Genomic DNA, 16,278 nt, shown 5'->3' on the forward strand with positions numbered 1-16,278 from the left:
TGTTGGCTCTGGAACGAAGTCGTGTAGGTCATGGTAGATTCGCCGCATTTCCATTGAGCCAGATACTTAACAGTCTTAAATTCTGTGTCTCCCCTATCTGCCTCAAGCAGATAGCTATGGAACTTTTGCCTCGTTCTTGAGTTATAGGTTAGAGTTATAGTGTCATCAGTAGAGTGCTTGTCTAGCATGCCTGAAGCCCTCAGTTTGATCTCTACCACTGTTTAAACTGCATGCTTGTAATCCCAGAACTTGGGAGGTAGAGGCAGAAGGATTGGAAGTTCAGTGTCAGCCTTGGCTATGTAGTGATTTCAGAGTCAGCCTGAGATACATGAGACCCCTGTGTCTTTAAAAACAAACAACACTTGCATTTTTCTTGATAGTTCAAATCCTTTGAGGCCAGCATGGAAGCATTTGAGGTAGCACTGCATGTAGGGCGCAGCTTTATCCTGTCAGCATTTTCCTCCTGGAAGTAAGGTTCCTGTCATGGAGTTAGCTGTTGAAAGCCAGGAAGAAGCTTGTGCCGATACAGTGGTGTGACTTGCAACAGAAGTTCTTCCTTGCAGGAGAAGCAAGTTGAATAGCCAGGAGGTTGCTTTCTGGGCCCCTAGATAGAGACAGACCAGATTAGCTTGTGCTCCCAGGAACTTTCAGCCCCTAAGTTGTTGGTGTGCACAGCACCATTCTCAGCTACCCTTTATCTTTGCTGAAGCACAGAACTCAGTAATGTCTCATTCCTCCCTTCACCCCCAGCTCCAAGCAACAGTGTGTTTATGGCACAGTGGAATTCTAAGAGCTTGCGTTAAGGCTTTCAGCACACAGCTAAGTGTAGGCTGTGGTGTTACCATGTTGTTTGAGGCTCCATTGTAAGCCTGAAGAGCTCCAGGGGCAGTTTTGTAGCTTTGCTTTCCAGTGGTGGGTTTTCTGTGAGAGTTTTACTGACTTTGCTTCTCCTGAGGAGTATTTGGCCAGAAGCTAGTGCTGAATATCAAGAATCTTCATGGTCCACAGACCGCCCCACCCCCCACCCTCCACCTCCCATCCCCCACCCTCCACACATACATTGGTCCTGAGTCTTGGGGACAGATATAGTAAAGTGGGCCAGGCTTTTCTTCCAAGATGAGCTGAATGACTTGACAGCCATCTGTCTTGGGCTCCTGGGAAAACCTGGAACTGTTCACAGTGTACGGAGATGGTGTGAAAGGCCTGTACTTAAAGCCCAATCATTCTGAAGTGTCAGGTAGTCTCAGGAAAGCCTCAGATAAGCGCTGATCAAATACCCAACTGCCAGTAGATGAGTATGTGGCCATATTAGGGCATGTTCTTTTGTGTGGGGGTGGGGTGCTTTTCTTGTTCTGACCTCTGTTTAAAGGGACCTTTTTTCAGGGTAGGCTTCTTTGAGGGCCTTTCAGGGCATGGGCAATCCCTTGATCTGGTCATGGGAAGCATGCCTACATGAGCTCGTGCTCAGACCACTGTGGTCTCTGTCTCTGCCCTGTCCTAGGTGCAGCTGAATGCCGGCCAGCTGCAGTATATCCGCTTAGCCCAGCCTGTGTCAGGCACCCAAGTCGTGCAGGGACAGATCCAGACACTTGCCACCAATGCCCAACAGGTATGTACACTGGAGAGGGACAAGAATCAGCCAGCCAACTTGTTGTAGCAAAGCTCTGATCACCTCGTCCTTCAGCAAGAACCATTCACCATCTGTGTGGCACGCAGGGGCAGATGGGATTTACTGGACAATTGGATTCACAATGTGTTTCTTATCATCTTGCTCTTGAGAGGCAGAGGCACAGACAGAGTATACCAGAAAGAGACCAGGTTTGGGTCCATATACATCAGGCTGGAGGAAGCCTAGCTGCCATGCAATTGTGTTCTGGTATTTCTTGTGCCCTTGGGAAACCGTACTTAATTTACTCTGCCTCCTAGACAGACTCAGCTAGAGAAACCACCCCTTGTGTCCTCCCTGCCTTACAGTCTTGAAGGTTCTGAGTCATAGATGCCAAGGGGACTACCTACTTCAGGCCTTGGGGGCCTAAGGGCCATGGTCGTCATTTACAGATGATGGGGGACAGTGGTGAAGGGGATGTATTGTTAATGGATCCTTTTGCTTCAGACCCAAAAAAAGCAGCAATCGTTTAAGAGCTCGACCCATCTGGCCGGGTTGCATTTCTGGTGATGTATCTATTGACAGTGGTGACAGAGCTGAGTTAGAGCAGGTCTCCAAAGATCTCATTTGGGAAAATATGAGGAATGAGCCAAAAGTAAGGTGACTGAGCTCCAGTTCATCTCTGGGGTCATTAAAGGACCCTTTCCAGCCCTGCTCCCTGCTTGCCTGTGGACCTGAGCTTTCTGTAACTGTCTTGGGTCTTAAGACTGGCTATGCCCGTGAGCCCATATCCCTTTTTACATTTTCTTTAAAAGCTTGTATGATTTCATGTCATTTTCTTGAGATCCAAGAAGCCTTTTTGTGGCATGGAAGCAAAAGGGAGTGAGAAGGATTTGTGGTTCCTCAGATGGAGAAGGGGAGATTCAAGACGTGGATTCTTTGAGGGCACTTTGAATCCCCATGGTATAAATTTTATAGTTTGGCACCTAGTATATGCACAATAAATGTTTGTTGAGTGATTTAAAATACATGTGATTTAAAGATAAATTAAACTTTGCAGCTGCTGTGAATAGTGGTCCTGCTGGCCACAAGGCACAGTTGACTTTAATCTGTGACAATTGTCCGGATGTCTCAGGCTTATTCGTTTATCCTAAAGGCATTTCTGCAAAACTGACTTTGTACTAGGGGAGTATATAGATATAGATAGTATATAGATAGTATATAGCTACTATCCTCAAGACCTACAGAAGGAGAAAGACCTAGAATAAGGAGTAATAATAAACCCTTCATACCTGCCCTTTCTTGGTCCTTCTAGCCTCCTTGGTAGGCTGGCAGGAGCTGTTGGGCCATTGTGAGGACACATGAGAGGGCAGACTTTACCTGAAAGATTGGCTTTGATGATTCCAAAAGCTGGTACAGAGGCTGCTGCAAGTTGCATATTCCATAGACATAGATACACACACCCCAGTCTTCCCAGCTTTCCCAGCTTTTTCCAGCAGTTGTCATTATATGCTACAGTTCTGCTTGTCATATAAAGTCCTTGTGTAAGCTATGAACTGTGTGGGGTAAATGTTTTTCTTGCTGCACGTCTCTCTCCCTCTTGGCTCAGAGGGCTGCACACTGAGTGTCGGAAAAAAGTGCTTCATGACCTGCCACTGTGAGTGCTTCAAGGGCCAAGTCTGCTCTCACAAGGGTGTTTCATGTTGCAGTCAGATAATCTGGGTGATACAGGTTTGGTTTGGAGCCCACCTTCCAAGGACGAAAGGGACCACTGACTGCTTTGCCCTTCATTTGCAATCTGCCTTTACTGGCTGAAAAATAAACTCTTAAGGCTTCTATTCAAAGCCACTACTATCACATTAAAGCTGCAGAGCTGTGTACTCTTATTGAGCCTCAGATCTCAAGGGGAGAGGGTGGTTGTGATGTGCCTGTGTGAGACCAGATCTTTGCTAGCCCTCAGTGCAAGGAGACTGAGAGAGACTCTTGCTTGCAGGCCTTTGTCAAGCACCTGCTCAGTGACAGGCCTCATTCTGAGCACTTTGTAGACCTTGTGCCATTCAGTCTTCATGTAGTGGGCTGATAGCCAGACCCTGCAGCTAACATGCCTGCTCTGTCCTCTTGCTTCCCACAGATCACACAGACAGAGGTCCAACAAGGACAGCAGCAGTTCAGCCAGTTCACAGATGGACAGGTAGGGACCCAGCCTGGGTTGGGGTCTAAGGATGCAGATGGTATGTGCGTTTGGGTGGGTAGGGCTGTTGTCTCCCCCCTAACAGTGAACAAAACATTGTTAATACAAGTAGTAGTCCTTTAGATTTGTAGGCTGTGCAAGCCAAAAACAAAAAGAACAAAAGACCTTGTTATATAGCCCAAATTGCCATCCTTCAGGTATGGGAACTGAGCCCTGGAGGAAAGTGTGCTTCTCTTCCAGGCTCACTCAGTAGTTGGTACAGAGCCAGCACTAGAATGCAGGTTTTCTGTTTCCTCCTCTAGAACTATTTTTTTCCTAAGCCAGGATACTTAGACATGTGGATTAGTTCAAATAAAGGAACACATGACCTTTTGAACATTCTTGTATCCCTAAGAAAGAGGGGTCTTCTCTGTTCACCTGCTTTTCCCTCACAGCATAGTCCCAGGGTCCACTGAGGATGAGATAAGTGGTGTGTTCTAACTTATCTTCTCTGCTGCTCAAAGAGAGAAAAGTCAGCTTCTGGTCCTCTGGTCTCTGTCAGAACTAGTGCTAGGCTCTTGGGCTAGGGCTCTTGTGGGTGGTTGCTTTCAGTGACCCCGAGAAACCAGGAGGCTGGGCAGCCCTAACTTGTCTTCTCTCTGCTGGGCTTGGTTGTAGTACGTGTTTAATACCAGGCCACCTCCTCGCATAGAGCTCTTGAAGGAAAGGAGGGGGAGGATCCTGGTTTGCATGGCCAAGTGCTTTTACTTGTGAAAGCAGAACAGGATGCAGCAGGCTTGGCTCTGAACTAACTGGAGAGCACAGAGAAGTGAAAGACATAGGAAGTGCAGCTCCCCTGTCCACTAAACTACCTCACTTGGTGCTTGATGCCTCCTGTGTCTTCTTGTTGTACCCCTCCTCCTATAAAGACTACACCCTATCCCCCTTCTCTCTAGTACTTAAGGTGTCTGGGACCCCATCCAGTGTAAGCCTACAGAAAACTGCCTGCCTCAGTTCCAGGAGTGACCACTCTTTTCTCTAACTCTTGCAGCAGCTGTACCAGATCCAGCAAGTCACCATGCCTGCAGGCCAAGACCTCGCCCAGCCCATGTTCATTCAGTCAGCCAACCAGCCCTCCGATGGGCAGACCCCCCAGGTGACTGGAGACTGAGGGCCTGACCTGACAAGGCCAGGACACCAACACAATATTTGCCATAGAGCCCCAGGTGATGGGACACACCCTCCCTCACCAGAGGACCCGGGACTTCAATGCCTCCCGCAGGCTAAGATACTGGTGCACTACTTTCCACACCTGGGGACTGAGATTCTACAACAGAAAGATGCAATATTTTTTATTTTCTTTTTTCCATTTTTGTCTCCAAGGAATCAATATTTCAATATATTGAGCTGTGTGTCCAATGCTATAAAACAAGAATATTAAGTAACATATTTATGGCATTTTCTTGAAACGTGGTTGAGGAAATGATTGTTTCCTGGCTTGGGCATTCACTGCCATTGCTAAGGGGCAGCCCGTGCTCCTCCTTCACAGGGGTGCACAGGGTTTCCACTCTGCCAGTTCTGCCTTCAGAACAGGTCAGACCCTTCCCGCCAGCGTTCCTCTCTGCCCCTTCCCCAGATTCCTCTGCATCCAGAAACCGTGGAAACATTCCTTGCCTGTGGGCCATGAACTCATGCCCCACAGAGAGCTGGTTTCCTCCCCAGCCCTTCTCTCCAAGACCCAAGGAGACTAGGACGTTGTGCTCTTCTCTGCCCACTGTTTTATTTTTTGAATACATTAAAGATTGTGCTCATCTCCGTTGCTGCATGGACTTCAAACTGCATGAAATGCAATAAATCTCCTTTTAGGTACTTGAGAGTCTGTTTCTGTGTCTGGGGACATTCATGGGGCCACACACTTGGGAGAGGCTTGGAAAGATTGATTGGTTTTCAGGTTGGCTGTCAGGGAAGATGGACCACCTGTAAGGAGCAGGTGTTCAAAGCCAAAGACCGTGGTGTGACACATGGTGGGTTCAGACTGGCTTACAAGTGTCGCTCATCAGAGCATGTCTCCTGCTCAGAAAAGCCTCACCTAACTCAAATGAACAGTGCATGACATCGTGAGGACATCTCTTCCAGAGAACTGACTCCTCCAGCAAACGAGGATCCCAGGAAACCTCTGCTGTGTTCTGTGGCTCACGGTGGCTCTTACCATTGCCTGCTGTATGTAGTTCTAATTACCAAAGGCCTGGATTTGCCACAGCCCTTTGTCATCCATCCCATGAGGGCTTCTGTGGCCAAAGCCTGCTTCCTGTCACCTAAATGGGGCAACAAGAAGGGCCAGCAGTGAGCCATCTTTTTGATGTCTTCGTCTTTTTACAAACAGAGTTGGGCCTGCTGTCACAGGGAAGACGGTGAACCGAGTGCCAGCAAAGATCAGTTTGCCATAGACCAGTGGGCCACTCCCTGGGCTTTGGGCTCAAAGGGTAAGGTGCAGGGAAGAGGCTGATTCCAGACCTTTCCAGCAGAGGCCTGGTTATCCTTAGGATTCGCTGGCCACAGACAGCTCACTGCAAACCTGCATGGGGGGTAGGCATTGGCATAGGAAAATCAGGGAAGACTCAGGGTTCACACCTCCTGCGTTCTAAGTTCTGAGGCTTATGCTAGTTACATTCAGGTCTGGACAAACTGCCTTTTACTCTAATGTGTCATTCTGTGTTCATTTATGTAAGTGTACTCACCTGATTCCATAAAGCAATCTAGGATTAGGAAAAAACAAGTGAATAGGAGATTGGGACCATAAAATAGAAATGCAAATGTGCTAGCTGTCAAGGTCTACATAATTTTAAAATGATTTGAGCTTCCTCGACACCAAAGCAAAAAGCTAGGATTCATTTACACTATTAAGCAAGAAAAGTAACCCTTCTGCAAAACTGTTTTCCTAGTTTTAAGGTGTTGGATAAAGTTCCCTTACCAGAGAAGATAGAGTGATACCACCATTCATTGTTAGTAAGTAGGCTTAGAAAAGACCCCATGTGCCTTTAACTCCCAAATACCACCCCTGCCAACAATTGAGCTATCCTCATCCAGCTGTCTCTGTAAAGGGAGTGTCTTGTGACCTTTCCACCTGTCCCACACTCAGGCGCTCCTGAGTGGAACATCCCATCAGTGAACAGGTACAGGGGCCTGGTCACAGTAAAGGAACTGCTTCCTGGTGCCCTCTGTGTCCCTCCTCGTCATCGTCTCCTTCCCTTTCACTCAGACTTCATTCTTGTTTTGAAAGCATTCCATCGGTGTGATTGGCAAGCAGCTAGCTAGTTTCTGTGCACAGCACGTTCCCTTTAAATGGCCCTGCCAGCGGGCTATTCAGATGTAAGCAAAACCCTTTGGTGCAGCCTCAGAGAGCCCCTATCTAGTCCCCTCGCAGATCCCCTTACATCCGTCCAGAGCACTCGGCATTTCCTAGTGTTCACAGCCTCAGTGTACCGACGGTCTTCATGGTGACCCTTCAGAAGCCATGAAGGGGGAGCACAAGCTCTGAGATACAAGCGGCATGAGAGACCTAGTGCAGTGACTTGTCCAAGGTCATCCTGAGTTAGGAGAGGAGTTAGACCAAAACCCTGGTCTCCTGATCCCTGTTCATCCACCTCCAGTTGCTTTGCTGAAGGTGGGATATGTAAGAGAAGAAAGCTTAACACACTGGCTTTTACTCAGCTTCCCAGGATCACTGACCCAGCCCTGAGTGTGTATGGAGTAGTAAATAAAGTTGTAGCCTCTGCTCTCAGGTGGGGATTGGAGACCCCTGTGATTATGGGACCTGGATGATGCCTTGCTGCCCAGATTGACTAAGGCCACGAGGGGGCAGCATACCACCCTTACTGAGTCCATAGTCACCTGCCTAGTCCCATCTTCTCAGTTTGAGATAGTTCTAGAACTAAATGCTGTGTGACTGTCCCTTTTCTGTTAAGACACCAACCAACCCTTGCAGAGAAGGGCCTCTGGGATAACAGTGGGACTGGAAACTACCCTCTTTGGGGTATTGTATGGAAGTAAGTAGTTAGGCTTACATAGACTTTCTGACAAAAGTCCATACAAGGTACTCCATAACTCCTCCTGGTTTCTCTGCACCCTCCTCACCTCTACTCCCCACTGCACTCATTGTGCTTGTACTAACCGTTCTGGTTCCTGAACTTGCAGCCATATTTTCAGAATGTGCTGGCCCCAGTGCCTGGAAAGCCCTTTTCATGTATTGATCTCATACATCCATCAAAGCCCAATTGAAATGGCTCTCACTGAGAAACTTCGAATTCCTTGGGCAGAGTCAGCGAGGACTCTTTCGGTACTCCTTTATCAACGTCTACAAACTATTATTAGAGCTCACATACACAGCTGTTCAGGAGAGATTTCTTTGGCACCCTGTGCCTATGTCAGATATTGTTTGGGACATTCCAAGTCCAGCTGAAAACAAGCCAGGTGAGGTGCCTGCTGTTGTGGACTGTGCACCTGCACACATCACCATCTCTCAGCTGCTTGCCATGGCATCTTGTTTTTTGTTTTGTTTTGTTTTTTACTGAGCACTGATAAGTCTGCTGGGTAAGGCTCTCTGAGATGAAACTTCTAAGACATTATTGTGGAGGAAAATAGAGCTAGTCTAGGGGATACAGTGCTTGCCTAACATATAAAGCCTTGGGTTTGATCCCCAGTTCATCATAAACTGGGCATAAATAGTGCCTACCTGCAATTTCAGCAGCTGGAAAGGTGAAGATGAGTATCTGAAATTCAGAGTTATTCTTGGCCACATAGTAAGTTGAGGCCAGCCTGGTTACATGAGACTCCGAGTTGAAAAAAAAGAGGAAAGTGTGATACTATATTGATTCTTATTTCATCATCATCATGGGGTAAGCGACTCCCCCATTTTCATAAAGAAGAAACTGAGGCACAAAGAGGTTTGGGAATTGCTCAAGGGCATCAGCTGGCTCAGTCTTATTAGCTGGCCTCCCTTGGTCTTGTCCCTTTCCACAGCACCAGCTACCCGTAGTAGGGCTTTCTGTGGTGACATCCAAGCTATCTAGAGAGGACCCTATGGTGGTCAAGTACCCAGTCATATGAGTAGCTTGGACATGGCCTCTTCAAGGCCTCAGAGCCAGGCCTGCGATATCATCGCTATCATGCCATTATCACAGCCTAGAAAGAGGGGACAAGAAGACAGTAGGTCTGGCATTCAAGAGGGGAAAATCTTAGCTGGGCCAGGCTGGCCTGGGTTCCTCTGGCTGGTCAGTGCTGAGGCAAGATCCAAAACAGAGCTCTAGCTGCCCTGCATATCAGGGCATTCTGCCCCTGCTTGGAGACCTGGCCTCCACGGAGAGCCTCTTGGCACCTGTGTGAGCTCCTAGCTCCTCCCACTAGGCCATGCACCTTTTTTTCAGGGGAGGTCTGTGAGACAGAAGCTTTCTAAGATAATGTGCATGTCCAAATGTCTTTATTTTGCCCTTTGATTTAAACGACAGTTTGACAATAGATAGAAATGAAGGTTCCCAATTCTTTGCCCTCAGCACTCTGAAAGATGGCTCTTCTGTCTTTTGGCATCTGTTGTTGCTGATGAGAAGTTTACTGTCAATTCAATTATTGGACCTTTGTAGATAAGTGATCTTTTCTCTCTTGTGGCTTTTAGAATTTCCTCTTTATTCTTGATATTCTACACTTTTGACTAAAAGGTGTCTAGATGTAGTTTTTTTTGTAATGTCTTACTAGGCATTCTGTAGACCTTCTAATTCTTGTTTCAATTCTGGAAAGAGCTTGGTCACCCTGCAGTATCTTCCGAGTAATTCTTATTCATTCTGTGAATTTCTTCTTTCACTTGTTTAATTCCCTTCTTCTGCATGCCATTCTGAAGGATTTCCCCAGTTCCTGCTTCTAATCCAGTGATTCTCTCTTCAGCTCTGTTTACTAATTTGTCCATTGAGTTGGTTATTTTTCAGTGTCAATGACTTTGCTTCATTAAAAATTTTAGATAGTTGTGTTCCTTCCTGCTGCATGTGTCTGCTTGGTTTCCTTCGGGTTTTGTCTTTACAGATGCTGATTCTTCCTTTATCTTCTTGAAGATTTTTAACTCTATCAAGCTTTGTTTCAGACTTTCATTTTCTCTAAGCTTTTAGGTATGAATTCTCCCATGGGGGGAGGGGAATGGTCCCTTAAGTTGTTGTGCTACTTGTTTGTTATGAAGTTTGTCGTTGAGATTGCTTTCAACACCTTTTTCTGACTGTGTCCTGGACCATCCAGAAGATGTGCCTAAGCCATATGGGAGTAGTACCTACCTCAAGTGTCTTGGCTTGGAGTATTTGCATACCATGGATCCGAGTCTCCAATGCACATGGGCCAGCTGAGATGTAACATTCATATGGGACTCTTTCTACCTAAAGCTATGGCTGGCAATAAGAGATGGGTTAGCATTACCCCAGATCCAGCATAGGCAGTAAGTCTATTGTAGCCCCTCATTCCACTCGTGAGGGCCAGCTGTACCACTATCCTCCTTAGAACATGGAATCCCTTAAGGTACAGCTTCCACCTTGTTCATAGGAAAGGATGCCCTCTTACCTCTGTTCCTAAGGAGTTCTCTCTCTTGGTTTAATGCTTGGATAACTATTGTTAAAAAGAAATATCCCATGACTCTCTCTTTGAGAAGTCCATGCCCATGCTGTGGGTTATGTCTTTCTTCCCAAGCATCTTCTTTCTCTTAACCTTTGTGCTGAAAATGTATATTTAAAGTGTCTTTTAATATCTCCCTTAATAGATATCCAGAGCTGGGTGTGTTGCCTCATAACTGTAATCAGGAGGCAGAAGCAGGAGAATTGCATCAAGTTGGAGGCCAGCTCAGTTTATGGTGATTTTCAGACCAGCCATGGATACACAGCAAGACCCTGTCTAAAATATATAAACAAATAAATAAAACCTAGCATTAGTCCCCCATACCTAGTATTTCAAGAAAAAGCTTCTATTGATATTTGATGAGGCTTGAGGTCAGAGACAAGGAAGGCTCCAGAAGCCTGAGATAGCTTAAGACCAAGCTTGACCTGGAAGTACTGTTCTCTGTGCCTCTCAACATTGTCACTGAGTGTCTTGTTTCTTGTAAGACTCCCTCAACTCCCACCTCCCTTATCAAGTTCTAACCACCCCTTTTCTGAATCCCCTTCTTTGCTACTCAAGGTCTTTAGTCCTTCCTACTCTCAAAATCTGCCTCCTGACATAGCTTTATTTTGCCAGGAGAACTAGCTAGCTAGCCTGCTTGCTTGCTTGCTTGTTTTGTTTGTGCTGGGGATTGAACGCAGGTCCTTGCACATTGCTAGGCAAGCACTCTACCACTGAATACATCCTCAATCCTGTTTTTGCATTTTATTTGGAGACAAGGTCTCACAAAGTTGCTCAAGCTTGCTGTGGTGGTATGAAAGAAAATAGCTACCAAAGAGAGTGGCACTATTAGGAGGTGTGACATTGTTGGAGGAAGTGTGTCACTGTGTGGGTGGGCTTTGAAGTCTCATATATGCTCAAGCCATACTCAGTGTCTCAGACTACTTCCTGTTGCCTGCCTATCAAGATGTAAAACTCTCAGCTCCTTCTCCAGCACCATGTCTGCCTGTATGCCACCATGTCCCACCATGACGATAATGAACTGAACCTATAAAACTGTAAGTCACCCCATTAGATGTTTTCCTTTATAAGAGTTGCCATGGTCATGGTGTTTCTTTACATCAATAAAAACCCTAACCAAGACAGAAGTTGGTACCACGGACTAGGGTGTTGCTGTGATAATCCTGACCATGCTTTTGTTTAAAGGAATATGGACCTTGGGACTGTGGGTTAGGAAAGCAGTTGAAGGATTTAAGCACTGCTTAACGGGCTATACTAGTAGGAACATGGAAGACAGTGGTGCTGAGTGTGACTTGAACTGTGAGTGCCTGGCTTGAGAGGTTTCAGAGGAGAAGAATTTTAGAATGTTTCCTAGAGGTCATTCTTGTGGTATTTTGGTGAAGAATGTGGTTGCCTTTTGCCCTTGTCTGAAGAGTCTGCCTAAGGCTAACGTGAAGAGTTTTGGAGTAATTCCGTTGGCAGAGGAAATTTCAAAAACAGCCTAGTATTGACTCTGTCATGTGTGGTATTAGTGGTAACCCTAATGCAGATTTATAATAAAAAGGAGCAAGCTGAGCAGGGTGAATTACAAAATGTAATGTTTGAGGAGAAAAAGAGCACTAGGAAGTGGAATGAAACTAAGACCTGTCTTCAAGGAGATAAACAGTTTAAGAAATAGAATAAAGGGAGTGGTGACCTCAGGACAAGATTGCACCCAGCTAAGTTTCCAACTTGTGAAAAGGAATTAAAGAAAAGCTTAGAGCCAGGTATGGTGGTGCAGCACTCCAGAGGCAGAAGCAGGTGGGTCTCTAAATTTGAGGGCAGTCTGGTTTACAGAGCAAGTTCCAGAACAGCCAAGCTTAGGCAGTGAAGGAAACCAATGAGAACAGAAAGCTGGTGAAGATGTAATTGAATGAAGGGGTTATGTTCCAGTCCCAGAAAGCAGCAGAACTTGGTAGCTTTGGCCACATGGTTCTGGCTTTAGAGTCAATGATAGAAGAAAGGGATTATGGAGCCTTCCTCTGAGACTAAGGAAAGAATCCATTCCATGAAGCTATGAAGAAACCTGGCTTGCCTTGGAGACCCCAGAATGGTAGAGATGCCAGAGTCATGGGATACCTGCTGAGGATCGCTGCTAACAGGGGATGGAAACAGCCCAAGAGAAGGAAGTATGTTGCAATCAGCAGAGCTGAGAGGAGTTGGAGAGCTGAAGAGGGTTTTCACATCAGACATGGAGATGCAGAGTTGTGAGTTTGCCCAGCTGGTTTTTGGTCTTGCTTTGATCCAGAATTCCCTCACTATGCTCCCTTCCCGATGTTTTGAAATTGTAATGTACATTCTGTGCCATTACATGTTGGAAGGATATGATCTGCTTTTTGATTTTGATTTTATAGGGGATTTCAGTTAAGAGATTGCATGAATCTCAGAAGAGACTTTGAACTTTAGACTTTTAAATAAGTTTGAAACTGTTATAGACTATAAGGAGTTTGGAAGTTGGAATGAATACATTTTTGCATTATAATATAAGCCTTTGGGGGCCGGGAAGTGGAATGTAGTGGTTTGAAAGAAAATAGCCCCCAAAGAGAGTGGCACTATTAGGAGGTGTAGCTTTGTTGGAGTAGGTATGGCCTTGTTGGAGGAAACGTGTCACTGTTGAGGCAGGCTTTATAGTTTCATATATGCTCAAGCCACACTCAGTGTCTCAGACCACTTCCTGTTGCCTGCATATCAAGATGTAAAACTCTCAGTTCCTTCTCCAGCACCATGTCTGCCTGTATGCCACCGAGTCCCACCATGATGATAATGGACTGAACCTCTGAAACTATAAGTAAGCTATCCCAATTAAAAGTTTTCCTTTATAAGAGTTGCCAGGGTTGTGCTATCTCTTCACAGCAATAGAAACCCTAAGACCCTGGCCGTGAGCTCCATCCAGTACTTGTAATTTCCCTGCATCAACCTCCTGAGTAGCTGGGATGACAGATCTGAACCCCCAAAAGACACTTGGTGACTCAACGCAGCCCTTCCTGTGTACTCTAACAATTCTACTGTCCTAGTGACTCTTGTTGAGACCAAGGACCTGCCAGGAGACCACAGCACCTTGGTCATCTGCATGGCCAGTCCTCCTGCACCTAGGGAAGGAAGAAGAATCCCGAGGGCAGACGGGTCCTGCAAGTTAGGAATGGATTTGACCTTTGTTTCCACACCCCCTTCTCCTTCTTTGTCTTCTTCAGGTGCCTCACTCCGGGCCTTGAGATCAATGGGGATTTTCTTTTGCTGAGCTCAGAGACACTCCTCCCTCTCCACTTCTATAGTTCTTAACTGTCTGGGCAGACAAGCTTGGTCTAGGGGAGGAGATGGTGAGTGATACACTCTGGTCTAGGGGAATCGGCTCCCTAGCCCTCTCTAGTTCTTCTGGTCCCTTCTGTCCATTCTGGGCTGCATAGGGAAAAGAGAGAAGGTCTCCACATCCCTCAGTGGCTTCCCAAAGGCAGTGATATGATACTGTCATCCTGTGAGTACCCTCTGCCACTTCTCACCTGAACAGTAAGGTAAATACCTTCTATTTGTGCGACCCCAGCTGACCTGGGGCTTCATGCATTCAGCCCTCCTGAATCCTCCTCTGCTCTGTGCCTAGCTTAAGCCCCCTGTCTGCTATCTGGGCTCTGCAGTCTGGTGTTCAAGACCTCTGTCCCGATAGCCACACTCCCTCCCCTGTGTCCTAGAACACCTTCCCCAACCTGAACCCTACCTTTTTTTCATACACACTGTAGCCTAATGCTCTACTGGGCAAATCTTCGCTCAGCCTGAAGCTGCCTGAAAGGTATGAACCTCTTGAGCTCCCAGCATGTTTGGGAGATGCTGAAAGAAGAGCAGCAGGGGCCTCGCTGAGGTGTAAGTGATAAAGGCTATTTTTCTCCAAGCCCTCTCCCTTCCTGCCCCTGCCAGTGTCAGCTTCTCTCTCCTTGGACCTCCAGCAATCCAGAAGCCATAAAAAAAACTCAGGGGAAAGTCAAGTGAGGTAGCACACACTGCACTGGGTGGTGGGCAGGTGGATTGCTATAAATTCAAGACAACCTGGACTCTGCAGCCATCTGTGCAGGGAGACCTCTCAAAGATTGAGGAGAAATAGGCAGGTGGGTGGAGACTGGAGTCCCTCACCCCAACCATTGTTTACCACCTTATGACTGTTAAAAAATGACTCCTGGTGCTGACAGGGGCTGGAAACTGCTGAGAGAAGCCAACCCTCCCATTCCAGCAAGGAATCCGAGCCGTGAAATGACCTGAGGTCATGACAGGAGTCAATACCAGGCTTGAACCTAGCCTCAAGAATCCAGGTGCCAGCTACTTGATCCTTTCAGATCTGGCATCCTAGCCCCTGGCAGGAGCCAGTGCTAGAGACCCAGAATCAACTCTTACAATTCCATTCCCTCCCCCCGGCCCCCGCCCCCCCCGCCCCGGAGCACTCAGGGCCCAGCATACAAGTGCCTGGAGGGCACAGGGCACTGATGGTCTGAGGTCACCACCTGGTTGTATATCCTTGGGTGCATCTCCCTGTCTCTCAGCCCGTTTCCCACAAAGCACAGGACTGTGTTCTTTGTAAAGGATAGGACCTGGCCCACAGCTAGTGCTCAGCAAACGGGAACACTCATGCTCCCCACCCTTCCTCTCAATCAATATCTGCTCCATTGATGGATGATGGAGACAGTGATGGATTACAGCAGATCAGGGAGTTGGCCTGTTCTTATACAGCCCTGGAAACTCAGAGCCAGGGAGAAACATGGGGCAAGGGATGAGCTGAACAGAGCAGAGCAGAGTGGCAGGGTTGCCAAGGAGCTGAGGTGGTGGTGAGAAAGTTGCTGAGGGTGGAGTGAAGGGGATAGATGGAGGAGCTAGAGGATGGGGTGTGGGAAGCCATCACATTCATTACCCCATCTCCCTCCATCAGGGAGGCTGGACCTGGAGCCAGAGACAGCTGCTTGCTCAGAAAAGTGTCTTAGTCACTAAGGGCTGCAGTGGGGAAAGTCCATTCTCTGTCATGTCCTGGGAATCCGGATGGGCACAGGAAGGCCACCAAGTGACTCTCAGAGTGGCCACCTGTCCTCTCTGGACTCTCCTCTGCCTCCTACACACACACACACACACACACACACACACACACCACCACCACCACCACCACCACCACCACCAACACCAACAACAACAACAACAGCTTCAATTTTGCTAGGACCTCCTAGTCCACCCCCAACACACCTCAGGAAGAACTCTGTGTCTCCCCACTTTCACTGTCGGTACATGGGACCCTCCAGGACATGCCTACCTGCAGAGAGGACCTCTGGGACCCTGGAGCTGCTTCTGAAACCTAACTTCCACTCCTCCAGCTGGAACTACAGCCTCTTACCTTCCCCCAGCCTTTAATGGGCTAATCTAGAGCATGAACTGAAAAAGTTGAGGAGCCCTTCTCTCTGAAGAGAGCATTCGTTCCACTCAAGGAGGGAAAGGAGGCTCAGCAGCGCCCCACATGGGAAGCCAGGCACCGGCTCATAGGTGATGCTGAACTGGAGATCAGATTTCCCAGAACAGACCCAATTTTAGATATTCTGAGTCCTGAATTCAAGTCCCATTTCGTCCAAGATCAAAGACTCAAAAGACTTCTAGCAACCACTTTCCATTGTGCAGTTTGAACTCCGGACTCCAGTCCCACCCCTGGGCCCCCGATGGAGCACTGCCAGTTACAGTTGGGAGAGGCAATGCCATATAAGGGGAGGGGATATACTGGCTTCGGTGTATAGGGGGAGGATGGCTCCATCTAGCCCTGGCACTGCATCCATAGTGGGGCCCTGAGGGCTAAAAACCTCCAGTCGTCAGTAGGTCAGCTCATGAC

The 16,278-nt window shown here is 47.4% G+C and overlaps 1 protein-coding gene across 4 annotated transcripts in view; it reads left to right on the forward strand.

The window, feature by feature from the left end:
• Positions 1 to 5,645, forward strand: part of Nfyc (nuclear transcription factor Y subunit gamma) — a 66,705-nt gene extending 61,060 nt beyond the window's left edge. For all 4 annotated transcript variants that reach the window (XM_027399146.2, XM_027399149.2, XM_027399147.2 and 1 more), the window contains exons 8-10: positions 1,502 to 1,609; positions 3,738 to 3,797; positions 4,828 to 5,645. In XM_027399146.2, coding sequence (XP_027254947.1) covers positions 1,502 to 1,609; positions 3,738 to 3,797; positions 4,828 to 4,947 — 288 coding nt within the window. In that variant the 3' untranslated portion in view covers positions 4,948 to 5,645. The remainder of the gene's footprint in view (positions 1 to 1,501; positions 1,610 to 3,737; positions 3,798 to 4,827) is intronic.
• Positions 5,646 to 16,278: the final 10,633 nt, after the last annotated feature.

The sequence above is a fragment of the Cricetulus griseus genome, chromosome 2, assembly GCF_003668045.3.
Source record: "Cricetulus griseus strain 17A/GY chromosome 2, alternate assembly CriGri-PICRH-1.0, whole genome shotgun sequence".
NCBI lineage: Eukaryota > Metazoa > Chordata > Mammalia > Rodentia > Cricetidae > Cricetulus > Cricetulus griseus.